The sequence below is a fragment of the Sander lucioperca genome, chromosome 15 (assembly GCF_008315115.2).
Source record: "Sander lucioperca isolate FBNREF2018 chromosome 15, SLUC_FBN_1.2, whole genome shotgun sequence".
Classification (NCBI taxonomy): Eukaryota; Metazoa; Chordata; class Actinopteri; order Perciformes; family Percidae; genus Sander; species Sander lucioperca.
In genome coordinates, this window is record NC_050187.1 from 1,978,887 (window position 1) to 1,998,874 (window position 19,988).

The 19,988-nt window shown below is 40.6% G+C and overlaps 1 protein-coding gene across 5 annotated transcripts in view; it reads left to right on the forward strand.

The window, feature by feature from the left end:
* The first annotated feature begins 8,680 nt into the window (after window positions 1-8,680).
* LOC116044102 (serine/threonine-protein kinase VRK1-like) overlaps window positions 8,681-19,988 on the forward strand; it is a 39,442-nt gene continuing 28,134 nt past the window's right edge. Inside the window, exons 1-6 of one of the 5 annotated variants that reach the window (XM_035992227.1) lie at window positions 8,681-8,909; window positions 10,037-10,174; window positions 13,369-13,424; window positions 16,968-17,037; window positions 18,740-18,827; window positions 19,809-19,917. In XM_035992227.1, coding sequence (XP_035848120.1) covers window positions 10,045-10,174; window positions 13,369-13,424; window positions 16,968-17,037; window positions 18,740-18,827; window positions 19,809-19,917 — 453 coding nt within the window. In that variant the 5' untranslated portion in view covers window positions 8,681-8,909; window positions 10,037-10,044. The other 4 variants (XM_035992228.1, XM_031291140.2, XM_031291139.2 and 1 more) reach the window with 4 other exon arrangements.

The following is a 19,988-nucleotide window of genomic DNA, read 5'->3' on the forward strand; positions in this document are numbered from 1 at the left end:
GAAATGTGTGTTTTTTAATGAGTGTGTTTTTTAATGAGCCTTGTCGAAAGGAGAATTTCTGTCACTGCTTTGGGACAGACAATAAAGTTATCTATCTACATCAGACAACAACATCACACATAAAATAAGTGTGTCTGGGCTCTGGGAAGGTTTTACAAAATATTGACGCTTCATGTTACAGTGACTTTGTTTGCTGGTCGAGGCGTTCTGTCAACCCTAATGGAAGACGAGAGGGAAATGCTTTTTCAGCTTTTTTCTGAGTTTTTTGTTACACTACTGTGATTGGTTAGCCTGACAAGCCAGACCCACATCAAGATGTTGGGTCTGGGAACTCACCATTGGCAGGGCTCAATCCGAGGGGTGGGATAAACGGTTGTCTTTCAAATTCTCTCTGCACGCAATAGGATAGCGCTACAACCAACCAGAGCAACGCTAGTTGATAGATTCAACTTTTGCCGTATCCAGTCGGCAAAACTCCGAACACATCTTCCTTTTTTAAGAATGACTTCAGTGCCGTTCTTTTCTCAAAGAAAAGCTTAACTCCAAGTCTTCCAGAGTCGCAGCCATCTTCTTTGTTTTCAAGTAGCAGGGAATTCACGTGGAACCGGCGAAACTCTGCCGTCCCACGCCCACCAACTCTATACACAATGTGATTGGCCTGACTAGAGTTTGGTTTTTCCAACTCGCAAGCCAACGGAGAGTTGCTAGACAATCCTGGCTGCAAATTACATTTGCTGCCGCTAGGGTACGTCTAGATTACTAGGCTAGTGGTTGGTAGTAGTGATGTCCATATGAAGCTTTGTGAAGCATTTTTTTTCTTTTTCTGAGCCCAATTGATGGCGCTCTCTGTTCAACAAAGAGTTGAAAGCACACTGAGTTGCCTGCAGCAATGAACACTGCCTCCAATTTAAGTCATAAACGATCAGCGTAACATTTGAGGGACATTTGGAGGAATAAAGTTTACGGTTACTGTTACCCTCCACCTTGCCCCCCTCTCTCCTCCTCAATAGCATTTAAAGCTATAGACATAGAAATGGTACATCCTAAGGAGAGCTCATTGTGGGACTGGCTCTAGTGGCTGTAATTTTGCACCAAGGCTGAATTTCGGGAAAGAGACTTCAGATACAGTATTAGGGAACCACTAAGGCCTATATAAAAGAGACTTCAGATACAGTATTAGAGGACCACTAAGGCCTATATAAAAGAGACTTCAGATACAGTATTAGGGGACCACTAAGGCCTATATAAAAGAGACCTCAGATACAGTATTAGGGGACCACTAAGGCCTATATAAAAGAGACTTCAGATACAGTATTAGGGGACCACTAAGGCCTATATATATATAAGCATCCAAAAAGCAGCATGTCATAGGACCTTTAATCCTTCAAAATGGAATAAATAGAGACATACATTTAGTAACCGCTCAGGGTATATTCTAATAACTTAGCAATTAAAGGTAGACATTGTGCACCAATCTTACTGTCAACTGACAAGATAGAGAATGGCTTGAGACAGACATTGCTTCCCTGATATCCCAACATAAGCAGCACAATTTTCTTCCCCATTGAGGATGCGTTCAGACTGCCTTCATCGGTCCGGCTAAAACGCAGGTCTTTCCATTCATTTTGAATGGGGGTAGTGCATTTAGGCTGAGGCGGGGGGTTGCCAGATCCCTTTTTTTGGTCTGAATGCCCCGTAAGACTGTAACTGAGACAAACTGTCATGTAATTTTGTCTGTCATTTCTACAGTACTGTTGAAGTAGAAGGCCTGTTGTTTTTTGGGGATAGTTTGGCAGTTAGGTGGTCCGTGGGATTATTTTTATTGGGTAAGTGGTCCTTGGTCTGAAGAAGTTTGAGAAACACTGAATGACTAGGTGGCCCTCCCCATATTCAACTGTGATCTATTGGTCAGTGTATTGATCAGCTGATCTGTCAGGCCAACAACAGTGATCTGATATCTAGTCCAGTCTGAGTGGTCCACCTCTGAAATGATGGATATGATGCATTATGATTTTATTGCAGAATTGATCCATACTGGTTGTTTATGACAAGCCTCTAAGCTGAATTGACTCCGATGCAACATTTGGATTGATCTTTACATATTACTATGACTACTACTACCAATAGAACATAAAACTGTCAAATAATTGATTTAGATTTAGCTTCCGTCCAAATAGTATTAAAAAGTCTTGTATTTTCAAACCTTCTTCTATACACACTCAGCACTGCTTAATGTGTTTTTGTGGCTAATACCCACCAGAGGAAAAACTCATAGGTGCTTAAACAGTTGAATTCATTGGGAGGAGGCTGCTGAGTGGACGCAGATTAACAGAAATGAACAGCCGTAGCATTGCGATGCAAATCCAGGCGTGCATCTTTGTTCGTGTGGCGCAGCCTCTTCAATGCAATGTTTGCATAAAACAAAGCAAATTACAGTTAAACAGCTCCATGTCTCCAATTTCCACTTGCTGGGCCACATCAAGAAACGTAAGGACTAAATGATGTTTGGTTTGGGGATTTTACATTTCAATTTAGCCCCAGGCCTGGAAGCCATTAAGGCCTAATCTGAATCCTGGTCAGTGCTTGCTTCCTGGAGCAGAAAGTATGGTTTTATTAGCATCAAATCATACACAGCATTGAGAATGCGTACACACACACATATACACATACACACTGGCATAGACCCAACCCACGTCCAATAATGGCGAAACAGCATCTCATTACTGGCCATTAGATTTATATTACTTTCATTTGAACTGGCAATACATCTCATTTTCATAAACGGAACAAAGTCACAACATGAAATAGTGACACAGCTGCATGATGGGAGCTGAGAGACAAGGCCAGGAACAAATGATTCATAAAATGAAAATTGAAAATGTCGTTTATGATACGGGGGCAGGATGTCCATAATTACTGACAAAATGTTAACGCTCACCAATGTGCTGATATGTATGGCTACTGTAGGTAATTAAGCACATACCTTTTGAGTGGCTTTTGTCTTTTTTTATGTTATTGGAGCCAACATGTAAATGTCTGAGTGTATGAGTGAGTGAATGGTGGAAATGGAAAAGAGGGCATAGAGAGTAAAACCCCCTCCATCTCTTTGGCACAACGTCCATATTGAGTATCTCTCGCTGATGGACACAGCACATTAACTGGCTCATTATCAGCCTCCCACCATATGGACTCCGGCCGGTGTGGGTCAGAGCCGTGGGCGCCCCATCTTGCGGCCCCCTAATTAGGACAATTATGCTATCTCCATCACGAGGGCCAGTTACACAAAATGGTGTCGCGCCCTCACCGAGATTGGTGTCACCGAAGCCCAGACTATGAGAGGTGGCGAGAGGAAACCGCAGTGTCGTTCGGCGGGCGCCGCCGAGCTCACGGAGCAATTATCCCGGGTGAGAGGTGGCAGAGTCGGAAGGGGAGGGGAAGAGAGAGGTAGGGGGCAAGTGAAAAGAGAGAAGACAACAGAGACAAAGTGGTAGAGATGGAGGGAGGCGAGGGTTAAAACCTGGACCACAGTGAGAGGTTACAGTATCAACGAAGTTAACATCGGTGACTCTTGGATCGATTGGGTGCGAGGCTGTACAGTGGTACCCTACTGGACAAGGACAAGGACTTTAATCGAGTCATTTAACCTTCTATTGGTCCCACTGAAGTTAAGAGTATCTTTTAGTGGAGAACTGTTTAAAGGAATAGTTCAACATTTCAGTAAATCGGCTGCGGACATAACAGCTGGACTGGTTATCCACAAAGTTCAAAATACACCTTCCAACAACTCTAAAGGTCACTAATTAACACTTATCTCTCCATTTTCAGAAGGGGGGGACTGCCCAGGACACATGTATGCACATGACAACTAACATGCTTTGAGCATGCACCAAGACGTTTACGATTGTCTGTTGCAGTTTTCTCCGAAACACCAGGAACCATACAAACAAAATATTCTGTGAATAAGCCAGAAGAAGTACAGAGCGGGAGTAAAGAAGCAGGCTCCCTGGCAACAGTAGTAAACACACCCATGATAAACATAGACGTATTGCCAAACATTGCATTTGTGTACTCTTACTGTATGTGTGTATTAAATATTAACCTTTCCAGGCCTGGAATTTGCACTTTTTAAATTCCATAACTTTTCCAGTTTTTTTCAAAACGTATGAACCCTGACTCTTATGAGGCCGTTTTTTTTTTTAGCTTTGACAAGCTTTTTTCCCACACTCTCCAGCAAAAAATGCTTCTTCTTTCCCCCGTGTGGCATCTCTCTCAACATACAGTATTTAAGGCTTCTCGTCTCGTCTTCCCAGCCGACCATGTTGAACTGAAAGCGCAGCATGCGTGAAAAAATCAGAGGTGCACGACCACGTCCCGCGACAACTTGTAGAGCGTTTGACGCTGGAAACGACAGACCTGGTGACGTCATTTTATGGCTCACGCATGTAATACGGTTTTACAGACCTCACCATCCGAGTAGATTTTTGTTGGACATAATTTAATGTTAGTCCATCTAAATGTCAATATATTTTAGCACTATATAGTTGTAGCCTATATATTTTCCAGTATAACGTTATGATGGTTCATTTGAGAATTTATTAGCAGTCAGATAAAAGTCATTTGAAAATCTGAAGGGAAGTGAAGTCACGTTTGCAGCCGTACCAGCATCGTACAAAGAACAAAAATCTGTAACACTTTACTTGAAGGTATCTACATAAGAGTGACATGACAGTGTCATGAACACATGACACTGTCATGACACATGAACCCTAACCCTAACCCTAACTTGTCATGACAAAAACCGAATGACACTTATTGACAGTAGCGTTATGTCATAAACGTTTATGACTTGTTTATAATGTTTATGACACGTTCATGACAGTGTCATGTCACTCTTATGTAGATACCTTCAAGTAAAGTGTAACCCAAAAATCTTGGTGTATCTTCACAAATCGACGATCATCAAAAAAATACTTTTTAAGTCTACAATTAGACGTGTGGTGTGGTCTTCTGTAGGTTTAATCTTGGGGTTGAGGCAAATATTAGGTTAATACAAAACTTTTTAGGTTACAGTTTTGCTAGCTCATCCAAAAAGGGAGGAGACTACCCAATACTAGCCAACGAGAACGCACATCAGTCACACAACAGGGCGTCAGGCACCGCCGAAAGCGTTTTTTGAACATTAAAGCAAGTAAACATGTTCTAGTAGAAACACAAAATACGTATGAACCTGAAAAATGAGCACAATAGGTCACAGGTTGAAATCTGTCTGGTTTCCTGGGAAGACAAAAAACTCTTGCAGGTTTGTATTACCAGCAATTTTTTTTTTTTAAGTATTAATTAACACCACACTGAATTGGTGATGTACACGTTTGTAAAAAGATGTTAAGGAATGACTATGCAATTAAAAGCATTCCTGGACCAATTAGATATAAGCTCAGTTAATAGCAGGTATTCAGACACCGTAGGCTCTATAGTGCAATAATTAGGCCACATTCATTGTAAGTGCTGTTCCATTGATCTTCAGACAAACAGCACACATGACTTAGAGCTCATCTTCAGTCCTAAGCAGACCCCTTTTTTCCCCCAGATTTTTCTTGTGACTACCTGATGTTCAACAATGATGTTTTTATTTTCTTTCCTTTTATAGCAGAATCCTTGAGTCTTAAATTAGGCCCTGAGGGTGCCTTCAGATCGATAGGCTCACTGCAGGTGCACGCCGACAGAAACAACAAGACAAAAGCATTTTCCCTCTCCTTTCATCAGCATAAAACAGGCTTGATTGGGAGCCATGAGTGGAGAGAAAAGTGCGAGTTTGTGTCCACCACCGGTTCCAGCGTTGCATTTGCTCCTGCAGCCTGTGTTCATTAGCCAGGCGTGGTATTGACCATGTTGTACAGCAAAACGGAGATCAAGCTGGGTTACAACAGGGACGCCTGTATTCCCGAAAACAAACTGTTATTGATTTGTGTGAGTAAGTTGAATAAGCATTATACAAGAGGCTGCTTTGAAGGCCCAATCCCATGTAAGAATCCAGCAGCCCCTCTGCTTCCATTTTACTGCATGTTACTGCTAACACCGGCTGCCCTTATTGACTATTTGGAGTATTTATGCATAGGTGGAGTCCGCTTTAGTACTGAGTGTAAAACGGGCATACTAGGATCTTTGTGAAGCTAGAATATGGATGACACCATGGAGGCTGCCTGATAGCTTTTTTTACAAGGCTGATACACAGGAGGATATCTTTTTAAACTGAAATTACCTACACCAATATCAATACAATTTAACCATTTTAGTGCCAAAACGTGAGAAACACTCTTGACAGAATGTTAAGTCCTCCATAGTCTGGCATCGCCAGATTTATCTCCACAGCTCTGTGGAATAAGATCTGCTTATACCACAGATACATTCTCGGATAGGAGAAAAAAAAACGCTTGGGGTTGTTTGCATTTCTTTAAACCAATCACGATCGTCTAGGTCAGCGCTAAATGCTAAGTCTCGGGCAGGAACTTGTTTTGGGTGGAACTTTTGCAAGAAAACGCCACATACAATATCAAATGAAGTGAACTGTTCACACAATACAGTAACACAAGCTATTTAAATTAGCTGATACATGGTTAAACCCATAGGTGTAATGTACGGGGGGATGGGGGGGTTACAACCCACCCAAGTTTTTGTTCCTTTTTAATTTTTTTTGTTGCTTTTTTGAAAGTTGTTGTCGCAGCTTCAATGTTTTTTGCCGCTTTTTCAACATTTTTTATTTATTTTTTTTAAATTTTTGTCGCCTTTGTCGAAGATATATATATATATATTTTTTTTTAAGATTATTTTTTTGGGATTTTCCGCCTTTAATGGACAGGACAGGTGAGAAAGGGGAGAGAGAGGGGGAAGACATGCAGGGCATCGTCACAGGTCGGAGTCGAACCCTGGACCTCCGCGTCGAGGCATAAACCTCTAAATATACTGTATGTGCCCACTACCCACTGAGGCAACCCGGCCACTCACAGTTATTTTTGACATTTGTTTTCGACGCCATTTAAAATTTATTTAGTTTTTGTCGCTTTTTCCGACATATGTCGCGTTTTTGAATTCTTTTTTTTTCGAGGTTTTTTTGTCGACAATTTTTCCGTTTTTGCGCTTTCTTCAATGCATGCATACATCCCTGGACTTCCCTAGATAATTGGAGATCTCTCAGCATGATTTATGGTCTTGCGGAGGCTCCACGCAGAGCTTTCGCCGTAGCGAATTAAGAGAATAACAGGGCCAGCATGTGTGTGGGGAGTGTGTGGTAGAGTGAGTGAGAGCGTGACGGTGATTAGCTTCAGAGTGAGTACCAACTCTAGAGTTATAGTGAGAGAAACAAAGTGTCTCCCCTGTTCTTTCTGACCACGGTGGGAAATCTGGAGCAGGAGAAGTTAACCCTCTCCTTGATTTCATGTTGTTTACGGAGGAGAACTAGCAAATGAGTCAGGGGAAATGCAACGCTGCCAAGCCACGGCTGAGCAACGTGTGTCGCTGCGGCGTGTAGCTAAATTTTTCGAGAGGTGCACGTCAGGCTACGGCGTAGGGTCTGTGTCTCCACGTACCTACGAACATAGCCACACCTTAGATTTAACGCAGAAGCATAAATCACGCTTTAGTCCTCTGAAATTGACATTTAGACCATTTTAAGATGTTACAACCTAGACCGATGGACTTATTGTATGGGAACATCAACGACAGGGAAATGTAATCAATAATGAGGCATTTAAATGGAACATTTATTTTGAATATCACTGACTAATTAAATGAATTAATACATTTTTATGCAGGGACAAACTTCATATTGCAAGTGAAGCTGAAACCAGTAAACGTATTGTATTGAGAGAATAAAATGACAGCGATTAATAAAAGCAGTCTCTGCAGCTTAGTTTCTATTCAAATGGGTTTATGTGAGATTTCTTTGAATGGTTTATTGATACTTGGTTGATATTTTTATTTTAAGATAGGTTCATTGTAACAGGTTAAATCATCATCGTGTCTTTTCAGAGCAGCCTTTATGCTCTTAGCTGCAGAGCAGAAGCCAATACCATCACTTAACATGACCCTGTGACACCTTTTTCTGTTTAGACAATTTCACAAATTACTACAGATTAAATAAAGTGACATAATGAAAGTAATATTTAATCAGAAAACACGGTTTGATTCTCTTGCCGCGAACTATAGCTTTCCTATAGATAGATAGATAGATAGATTGTAGAGGTGTTGAAATTAATCAAATAATCGATGCATCGAATCGTGGACATGGACGATGCTGCATTGTTTTTGAAGCTTGAAAAGCTATGAATTAAATATCCTATATGGCTTTAATAAAAAAATGTATTTGACGCATCGTGATGCATCGAGATATCGAATCGAATCTCTGACATGATAATCGAATCAGGAGATCAGTGAAGATTCACACCTCTAATAGATAGATAGATAGATAGAGAGATAGATAGATACTTTATTGATCCCCAAGGGGAAATTCTAGGTCCCAGTAGCTTAAAGACACCATACACAACATACATAATAAACAGGATCATAAAATAACAAATCCACATGAATGTACTAACGGATGTATAAGCATGAGGCGCTCGCAGTGACAGGGCAGGGACTGACCCTGGGATTCTTTTTCTTCTTCTTGCATACCATTGGCTGTGCGGGTTAGCGGGAGGGACAACTTTCAGGAAGTCAAATTTTGTTTCTGTTTCCCCACCGGGCCATCAATGAACAGTTAATGGAAGAAGGCTAGCTAGACATTTCAGGAAGACATTCGTTAAAACGTATTGATAACGACAGGGTATCGATATATATGTCTACTCACAAGGCTCAACTGACGACGTACGTACGGCTTGGATTCCCTCCGGAGGTCGGTGCACATTAGCATAGCGTTAAGTCTGCTTCTTACTAGATAAGTAAACGTCAGCTGCTAATTAGCTAGTTGGGTAGAAACAGAATGTAACGTTACTCTGACGTTAGTTGACCAAACGTTGTCTTCTAACGGTAACGGTACCCCCCCACACAGTTATTTGAATGTCATCATTAACTGCAGTGTGTTTAACAGTCTTAGCTAGATTGTCCAGCTATTCTGTTGTCATTCTTGTCTTTCGTGTAACTATATTAAAGTAACGTTATTATTATACAACAGTTAGTTCCGACCAAGTCATTTGATTAGACAAGAGGCATTCCATTAGTTCTGCTATAGATAGCTATATCATGTTGTATGTAGCTAGGTCTAGGCTATATCAAATTATATCGAAATCGATATATGAGGCTAGATGTCGTCGAAAAGTTTGTATATTGTAATATCATGATATGACACTTAAGTGTTGTCTTTTCCTGGATTTACAGGCTGCATTAAATTAAAGTGATGTCATTTTCTGAACTTCCCAGACTTCCTAGCTGTTTTATGATTTGCCTTTACCCACTTAGCTAGCTAGCTAGTCGTTGTATCCACATTAGTGGTGACTATTTATCAAAACTATCATTGTGTTAATATTTTGTGAAATCACCAGTAGTCAACCCTACAATATCCCGGCAATATTGACATTGATGTATTTGGTCAAAAATATGGTGATTTTAGATTTTCTCCATATCGCCCAGCTCTAGTTTTATGAATGTTTTATGTCTATAGTATTGTATCAATCAATCAAATTTTTTTTTTCACATGATAGTTTAGTTCCGAAAATAGCACGCAGGCCAAATAAAAATAGCCTAATGCAATAAACAATATTAGGCCTGCAGTTGAGGATATACAATTCAGCAGCCTAGTGTGGCTTTTAAAACTACCCTTTTTTTTTAAATTACTTTATAAATTTGTTTTGAATAATAGCCTATTGTTTTTAACTGCTTGTCTCAGAAGCCTACAATTTTGCTGGTGTGGTTTTGGGATCACAGCCTTATCAGAACATGTAATGTTAATCAGTGTTGCATATTTCTTTACTGTACACCATTTTTACTCTTTACTATATAATAAATCTCATATTTTCTTACACATACTTTCTGAAAACTTCTTCATCAGTTGTCATGGCACCTCCAAGGAAGAGGGCGTTACCCAAACCGCTCCCAGAGGGCTTCATACTGACCGACAGCGAGAAGAAGAAATGGAGGCTGGGGAGAATCATTGGTCAAGGTGGATGTGGACTGATCTATCTCGGTAATGAGAACACTGTGTCTGATGACACACCTACACACACGCACACACACACAATCATGTACAATCCCACTCTGTCATAAGCATGTGCATGCATGCAGACTAGTAGAACACCTCCCTCTCTTTCTCTGTTAGATACACACGTTGGGCCTCATTCACATCTGTTTTTAAGAAGAAATGTCTTCCTAAAAGCCACTTACGCAGTTTTCACGCAGAGTCTGACCATCAATGTTTTCTTATTTGGGATTTGTTCTTAGGTAAGAACAGAATTTATACACGCGTGCTTCGTCTCAAAGTTAACACGCACTGGACACTGTGTAAAACGGATCTCATCACTTGTTTTAAAGCCCTCGCTCACCATTGTGAACTGTATGAACATGTTGGATGGCCTTCTCTGTCAACACGGAGACTTAAATACTGGCCTATCTTCATATACAAGGCTATTTTAGGTCTACTTCCATCCTACCTTCTGACCTACATCAGTGTAAATAGTATCTGTAGCTGGGGAAAAAGGCGTTTAAGTTTGCTGCTCCCTCTACCTGGAACAAGTTACAGAAATCCATGAAACTTAATGAGCTGCTCTCATTGGTCGCTTTTAAGAGGATGTTGATTGACAAAATGTGATATTGCGATATCGATTAGGAATATTGCGATATCGATATTCATTTCGATATTTTTAAACATATGTAAAATTACAAAAGTTACGGGAAAACGCATCAAAATAGATTCATAACAAATAAAACAAGTTTTCTTATAACACAAGGTTTATTTCAACTGACTGTCATATTGGACTGGTACAGCATGAATAAATAAATAAAGACCATGTCTACAGAACAGGACATGTTTTACTGGTTGGGCAGTATAAAATATATAAATAAAGAGAACAGGACACAACTTTTCTTTCTCTTCTCTGATTCGTTCCGTTTTGTTGTCTCTATCTATTTCTTCACTTACACTGTCACTCTGTCGAAATATGCACACACGTCACGTGGTACGCTCCATAGGGTTTGTCACGTAGTGGACCCGTGCGCTGACGTGCAAGTGGCACGGTAACTGGCCAATGAAATGATGATCATTATAGCGTTTCAAGTGAGCTCTAAATCAAACACAACTAAGACACACAGCCAACGGATCGCGACACTTTCGATATATTGCGATATCGATATTGAGTCAATATATCTTGCAACCCTACTTGGAGGCAGCCACATCTGGCTGCAGGTGTTTTGCCCGATGTGTTTAGGATTGTGGTTGACTTTGAGGGATTTGCTGTTTCAGTTGTTTTTATGTTTTTCGTGTTTTTGTGTATTTTGTGTTTGTGTGTATGTGTGGTTGTACTGCTGCCTGTCTTGGCCAGGACCACTTGAAAAAGAGATTTTTAATCTCAATGAGTCTTTTCCTGGTTAAATAAAGGTAAATAATAATAAAAAAAAAAAAAATAAAAAAAGAATCTACACACACTAAAGAGCCCACTTATGCACATTTCAGTGCTGACGTGTATGTACAAAAATTTTAAGGCCTAGTTATTGCCTTTTCTTGAATTCAACTATTTTTTTTATCATGTATAATATTTTTGAATAATATTTTCAATATTTTACAAAGCAATTAGGTCTTTTAAATTAAATAAACACTACACTATGGGCGCTTTTGCGCCTATAGTTCTGTGCACTTGGTGGTGTGATTCCGGGGTGAAGTTGAACATTGTTGCATTTTTCATTTGGTTCGGTTTGCTTTCACGCTGCACTTTGTCAAACGCACCGAACACTGTAAACATGCGTCACGCGAACGAGTCGGTCGCTCGGAAATAATGGAGCAACGCCACATTTATAAACTCTTGGGTTTTCTGGTTCTGCTTTAGTGTTTGTAATATTTTAGAAGAAGGGGAACAATGTGTGCCGCTGAAGGAAGAGTGAAGGAGAGAGAGAGAGAGAGATGATGATGTCGCACAGACGACCAGCGGTGTGTGCTCAGAACAGCACAAAAAAAACCGACATGCAGCAAAAAGCCACCGGTCGGGATCGAACCTGTGCCGCTGCATTAAAAGAAATGAGCCTCAGTCGTTCACTTCCTGCAGAATGCCTGCACTTTAGAACTATTGGCATTTTTTTACATTTGGAGTCCGGTGTTCCAGCCTCTTTAGACTTTGGTTGGGCCGTTATTGACTTAATCCTCAAATTTTAGTTTCAATTTTTGTGGGTGCAGTCTCGTGCCCTGTTATGGGGATTGGCGGGGCGTTTACTTATGCTAATTAGGATCAACTGGCACACGCTTTCAACATATAAGGACAATGGGATTCATCATTGAACACAGGTACGCACAATTCTGCGGTTTTAGAACATGTCATGATTATGACGTAGACTCAGAGTTCCCGCAGGGTCTTAAAAATATTAATACATATACATTTAATATGTTAATAAGGCCTTAAAAGTGTTACATTTCAATTACAAAGTATCACATTTTTTCTTGCCCTTTCGAAGGATTAGATAAATACCGTAACGTCGTAAATAAATATTTTGTTACGTTTAATATTCCTTTTTTTTTTCTATTGATATATTGTATGCTCTAAATGCAACAGATATTATATACATGTTATGTTATTAGAGTACAAACACAGTTTTATTAAATTCCAGTTACGTTACATGGTAAATACTTCTTTTCTCGGCCTAAAAATTCACACTGATTTTAAGTCATACAGCTGTGAAGTTGGCATGAAAATTCTATCCTAGGTGGTATTAAAAAGATCTTAAAAAGTCTGAAATTCAACCTGGAGAATCCTGGGGGTGCCCTGCGTAGACTTGTACTAGGACAAATTGAAGAGAAAACGTAGGAATGTATTGGTGAATGAGGCCCATTGATTCTGGGAGACACTGTCTGTGTCTGTACTGTGATTGATCTGTTTTTCTCTTGGTTGTGAAAGCAGTTTGAACAGATTACACTGCTACAAGTTTCAACTCGTCCTGTATTTCAGCTCCCTATCCCTCTAATCTATACAGGCCTTTCCAATCTGCAATAACTCCCAACATTTACAAATCCATTAATGCTTAATACAACGTTTTACAGTGTTAATTTTTTTTTTTGGATATATTAAAAAAATCCAAAGGGCTGACCTAGTCAAAGAGTTGAGACTTGAGCCAATGTATCACAACTTTGTAGACTGCGTTTTGCCTGATCTCTCCTTTCTGTCTCCTGTTGTCCCGAAGCCTCCCATGATGTGGACAGACCTGTAGCAGCAGACACTGACTTTGTCATAAAACTGGTGAGTACATTCAGTCTTACATCTTAAAGGGGCGCGATAATACTGTTTGGAAAATGTAAGTATATACTGCTCTTACTGTACTCTGTGCTGGAAGCAGAAATCAGCTGTTACTGTGGTTACGGACGATAATGCATAAATTGTTTACAGCGAAGTGATGTTTCCCCTTTTCTATGTTTCAACTTCAACAATCATCACGTGATTTAGTTTGAAGTCAGTGTAACAAAGTATGTGAGAAAATTGCAACAAATGATGACCAAAAATAACTTTGGCCAACATAGCAAAATGGAATTTAAATCGGTGCGATGGATCCTCCAACTTAGGGGAAGTAGAGTAGCCTACAGCACACAGATGTATTACACAGTCACTTTTTGCTGAATTGTAATATCCACTGTAAAATCCTTCAATATGTGAACCCTTCAAGCGAATTGGCAAACTCTGGCTGAGTGAATAGAGTGAGACCGCAGTGGCAGGTTTCTTCAGGCCTTGACGAGGGCTGAACGATTCGCGGAAAAAAATCAAATTGTGATTTTCCTGCCAGATATTGGGATTACGAATAGTTTTGCGTATTTTTTAATACATTTTTTTAGCTAAATATTGCAACTTCTACGATCATGTTAAATAAAGTTTCTGACATTTCTGTAAACAATCTGTGATTGAACACTATTCCAGCATTTATCTGATGAAAAAAACTGTAAATGTAATAATGAAAAGAGGAATAAGACATGTTAAAGCTTTAGTGCGTAACTTTTTGATATTAATGGACGTCCGTTACATTCAAGCCATTGCCAAATGAGTTGATACAAAGCTAATGAAGACTATCAGCTCCACACAACTCTCTCTGGATTTCTCAGTAGGTCTACGTTCAGAAGATTGTGTCGTCCGGTGACTTTCCCGTGCAGAAGCTCGAGTGAAGATAATGACCTCTTCTGAAGAGTCCGTCATGTTTTTCTAATCCTCCGTGTCCTCCTTGGCTACTAGCAACTGCGTGGAGGAGGGGTGGGGGGGTGTGCGATCAAGGAAGGCTTGTGTCATGTCGACGTGCCAACAGTTTTGTTGTCATTAATTAGAATTCCTCATGGGGGCTAGGGCTGAACGATATACCGTTATCGTATCTATATCTAGATATGAACATTCAAGATATTAATATCGAAAAAGTAACGATATAAACGATAGATTTTCCTCCGCGCACGCCCTGCATGTACAGCTCTGGCAGTCACCATAATCACTTTTACGATTGCCCTTGAACGCACCATTACGGCCAGCCAACCACAAAGCTTAATTCATGTGGATCGACAGCTGAAGCCAGCCAGTGACAAACATAGAAGGGCAGGAGTGAGGGAGACGGAGGCTGACGCACACACACAGGACATTCACAGCGGGGAAATCGAAACGAAAGAAAAGTAACATGAGTGCGGAAGATAATGCGGCCGGTGGCGATGCAGAAACTAATTTTGTGCCAAAACATAAATCATCCTCCATTATTTGGAGGTATTTTGGATTTAGAAAGGATGATGTCAACCAGAGCGAGGTGTTGTGCAAGTCATGCTTGGCAAAAATTGCGACGAAGCAACAACAAACATGTTTCACCACCTGAAACTACACCATCATGTGCTGCACGAAGAGTGTATGACAATGAGAGAAACACTGGGGACTTCTCAGTCATCCCAAAAGAGGCCCAAGCAAAGTATGATTGCTGATGCTTCCACCAGCTGCTGCATTTTATTTTTTTTGTTAAAGCAGAGCTGCAGTAAACATTTTTATTTTTTTATTTATTGATTGGTGACTATGTTACAGTAATGTTGATGACTGGCAGTGAGTTCTAATCAATAAAACTGCACTCTTTTGTATTATGATGTGTTTATTTTTCTGAAAAATGCTTGATTTTCACCGAACCCGTAGTCATATCGTATTGTATCGATATCGAGATATCTGGCATGAATATCGAGATATGAAATTTTGTCCATATCGTTCAGCCCTAGTAGTCATATCGTATCGTATCGATATCGAGATATCTGGCATGAATATCGAGATATGAAATTTTGTCCATATCGTTCAGCCCTAATGGGGGTGACAGAAACTACGCACAATAGCTTAAAATCAAATGGTACACCAAACACTAAACTAAATATTTCACATTTGATTAATCGCGTTTTTAACGATTAGTGTATCGCGTTCTTTCAAATCGTGATTTTGATTTCAAAATGATTAATCATTCTGCTCTACTGGAGTGTATTCAGATTCAAACTAGCAAATTGTCGTCCCTTGACTTACACAACGCCTTTTTGTGCAAATGATACGGTTGCAGCTGTTCCCTTTCTCCCATCTTTGTGTTACTATAACTCTGCCGACTCTCAGAAGGGTAACATATCCATATCACCCAGTCCTACCTAAACAAAATATATAATTCACAAAACACAGTCAATTGTTCATTTTCGGCCGTATCAGGCACGAGCTGTCGGCAGCCTGATTCAGTTCAACAGGCGAGCCATGCTGCAAAATGTCAGCAACAGTCAAAACAGTCAGTCCTGTCAGTCAGCTGATAGGTACAACGTTACTAGTTTTTCCCGTCACTGACCGCGTTTCACATTCCCTACAACCCCTACTAACTAGGGGTGGTACGGTTCATGAAAAAACATCCGAACCGCTCGGTTCGCTTGTCTCGGTTCGCTTGTCTCGGTTCGCTTGTCTCGGTTCGGAGCGTGTGTGCGTCGCACGGTTCGTCAGTCCACTGTTAATGTGCACTAACCACTTACTGCCGTGGTGCCCACTTTATACACCTATGTTAAAACACTTAACTGGAAACGACGAGGGCGATGAGCGTGACGAATGCAACACATGGCAGCTGATTGGACGAACGCGTCACGTGGTTCTTGCTGCTCCCGAATTTCAAAACAGTCTCTAATGACGTCTCGTTCTGAATACGATCTCGTATTTTACGAAAATAGTTCACCGAAAAGTGTTTCTGAAAACATTTTAAGCGAGAAATAGGCCACACAGTTGCTGAATCTGTCTGCTTTTTTGATCGACAAAGGTCAGTTTAAAAGATTTTCGTCAGATTTTGAGAGGCGCCGAGCCGACCGCACCTCAAGTGGAGTGTGGAGTGCTGCAGGTCACGTCACGTGCAGAAATGTCAGGTGGGAGAGATGAGGAAGGCTGCCCGGAGTTGGAGGATGCGCCAGCGTCGTATAGTCTGGTGTGTGGGAACATTTTGGAGCAGAAATAAAACAATAGATAGAACTGCCATTGTATGCATGTATTGTGCAACATGCATTCAATATGCTAATTTTAGCTATATATCATATGCTGAAGTATATTTCTGGAGTGTTAAAGATTAAAAGAAAAAATAACAAGAACCGTACAGAACCGAAAACCGTGACCCTAAAACCGTGATACGAACCGAGCCGTGGGTTTTGTGAACCGTACCACCCCTACTACTAACGTCTCTCACAACCCAAATTTGTGATGTATGCTAGGGCTTAGTGCTGTGTGCTTCTTTAACCAGTGATGATCAAAAGTGTTAATAATGTGCGCTTTAATGTGCAGGAGTACCAGGAGAATGGCCCCCTGTTCTCGGAGCTCAAGTTCTACCAGAGGGCAGCCAAACCAGAGAGCAGTGAGTAGCAGCGCCCGTCCAGCGTCCCGGCAGCTCACTGGCGCAGGAGTGTGTTTGACTGATGAAGTGGCCGCAGACGCAGAGGCTTTGCTGCCTGCAGCACAGTAATTAATAATAAGCCAAAGCAAACATGCACCTCAGTGGCAGTTAGCCCCCCTCTCCGCGCTTGTCTGAGCTCTCCAACGCCAATCGTTTGGAGAGGTGCGAGAGAGAGAGAGCCACTCACACGTAATGATGCCCGGGCCTCCGCTGAGCCCCTGACCACCTGCCAGTCTGGTTGAGAGCCAGTAAGGCCAGCCGCCATCGAGCCCTGAGCCAGGTCCACTGCTTTGTGTGTGCGTGTGCGTGTGCGTGTGCGTGTGCGTGTGTGTGTGTGTGTGTGTGTGTACCCTCAATACTGTAAGATTGATATTTGTATGCATGCATTATTACACTTGCAAGGACAAATTGTAATTCTGGACAAAACATTTTCCTACTTTTCATTAGGGGTGGGAATCAGCAGGGGCCTCACGATACGATATCATCACCATATTTACGTCACGATATGATATTATTGCAATATTCTGCGATATATTGCAATTTATTACCTTTTTTCCAACTTTAAATTTTTCCCAATTTCAAATGATGTCCCCAAAAGGAAACTTTGTTAACATCTGTTTTATCTGAAAAGATACATTTCTCTGTTTGTTCATCTCACTTCAATTTTATTGCTGCAAAATGGGATTGTCAAGCAGACAGACTGACCAACACATATATAATAAAAGATCGATACTTGGCGTCTGTGTATCGATACAGTATTGCCACAGAAATCTAATTTTTTTCCCCACCCCTACTTTTCATAGAGTTTAGGGGCTTTGGTTCAGATTCCTCTTTGGAAAAGGAGAGTGTTGGACTGGGGGTTAGGGAATGATTAGACTCTGAAATTGTTGGGATAAGTAAAATCAACCGTTCTCTTTAGACCGACTGTCAGAACAACTAAGTGGTCCAAGGCTCCAGGGGCCTCTTCTTTCTCAGTTCAGCTGCTGTGGTTTAGAGTTAAATTTAGTGGTTGGTTTTGACTCCTGTATAGGGTTGGGTAGTGTTTGGGTTTTTTCCGATACCGGTGCTAAATCGATACTTTTAAAACAGTGCCAGTGCCTAAACGGTGCCTGAACCGAAATATATATATAATATATTTATAATGTATATAATATAAAATATAAAAAAGGAGCACAAATTGACAGTTGGCTACATTAAAGAACAGCTTGTTTATTGGTAAGGCCATATGGTCAAAATTAAATGATTGATTAATAATGTAATGTAACAATAACTTATTACAATGACTTATTTCACCAGTAAATTGCTGGTAAACGACGAAAACAAGCACCAGATGGGAAAAGGGTATTTTACAATAACTTAAAATGCACCACAAGGCTGGCGAGTTTCAAGTGAACGCACGTGTGTTTTTCCGACAACTGCAGCTGCAGTCAGACTGTTACGTCCCGCTGTTGGAATGGAGCTGTCAGCATTTTAGTCAGGCACCGAAATGAGGCACTGAAATTTTCGTTCTTATTCGGTCTCGTTACTATCGTTTACGTCGGAACCGGTGCCCTATTAGCACCGCGTTTTGGTACCCAACCCTACTCCTGGAATTCATTCAGGAGTGTAAAAAAAGAAATGTGCAAAAATTAACATAAGTATCCCTCTGCTAATCTTGTTCCAGTGGAAAAATGGAAGAGAAGCAGGAAACTGGTCTTCCTGGGCATCCCAACGTACTGGGGATCAGGACTCGCGGAATATAATGAACTCAGGTATTGATGAAGCCAGGACTTGGAGGACAAATATTATCAGATGATTAGATGACGACCATAACATATGTCTGCTCCCCTATATATATATATATATATATATACTGTACACACACACACCCACACCTCCTTACAGTGTCAGCATTCTTCCACATTCTGTTCATATAAGATTTTTTCCTGACTGTCCTACTTGCTAATGCTAAACTCTTTGACAAGTATAATATAATGTTCTACATGTTAGATAATTTATAGCTTTTGCTTGTGAATGTTATGTTTAAAAGTATCCTTATTTCATTACCTTGGTAAATAAAACATCCTTTTAAGGCACAGCACATTATATCGATTGCAACTTTCCTCCCTCCATTATGTACGAGGGAATAGTTGTGATGTTTGATGACATTCCACCATAGCATTTATTGCAAGGTCCTTAAAACTTCTGGGTGCTAAATGTCTAATTCAGGGGTCTTCAACATTTTTTTTAGGCCTAGGACCCCTTAGCTGAAAGAGAGACAAAGTAGGGACCCCCTACTACATATAAACTGGGCCAGATGTATGAAAATGAATGGCAGTGAATCCTTAAGTTTAACTGTATGGCTACCATGGCTACCTTTCCTATAGTAAGTTTACCTTCAATGTGTAAATGAAATGTTTGTTTTTTCTCACAAATAGGCCAATTTATCTTTACTAATAAAATGTTAGCTTCATGTTAATGAATATTTTCAGACATGTTTCAGTAATAAACTTTTTGAAAATGATTCTTTAAACATAATTTGGCGGCCCCCCTGCACTAACTCTGAAGATCCCCTAGGGGTCACGGACCGCCTGTTGAATATCTTTGGTCTGTTTCAAACCTTCTTCTTTGGTTACGTAACCTGTTTTTTCTTCTCGTAGAGCCATCTACATATAAGGAATTGGGAAATGGGATTTTTATTCAGAATCGGGAAGAAAACCACCTGACCTCTGATCTGTTCCTCTCCCTCTCAGGTATCGTTTCATGGCCATGGACCGACTGGGCACTGATCTTCAGAAAGTGTGCGAGCACAACGGAGGTCGTCTAAAGACAGCCACTGTTCTCCAGCTTGGTCGAGGACTGGTGAGATCATCTTCATAGAAAAAAAAAGTGGCGGACTGTTTTTTTTTATGTTCAGTGATTAAAGAAGCTGG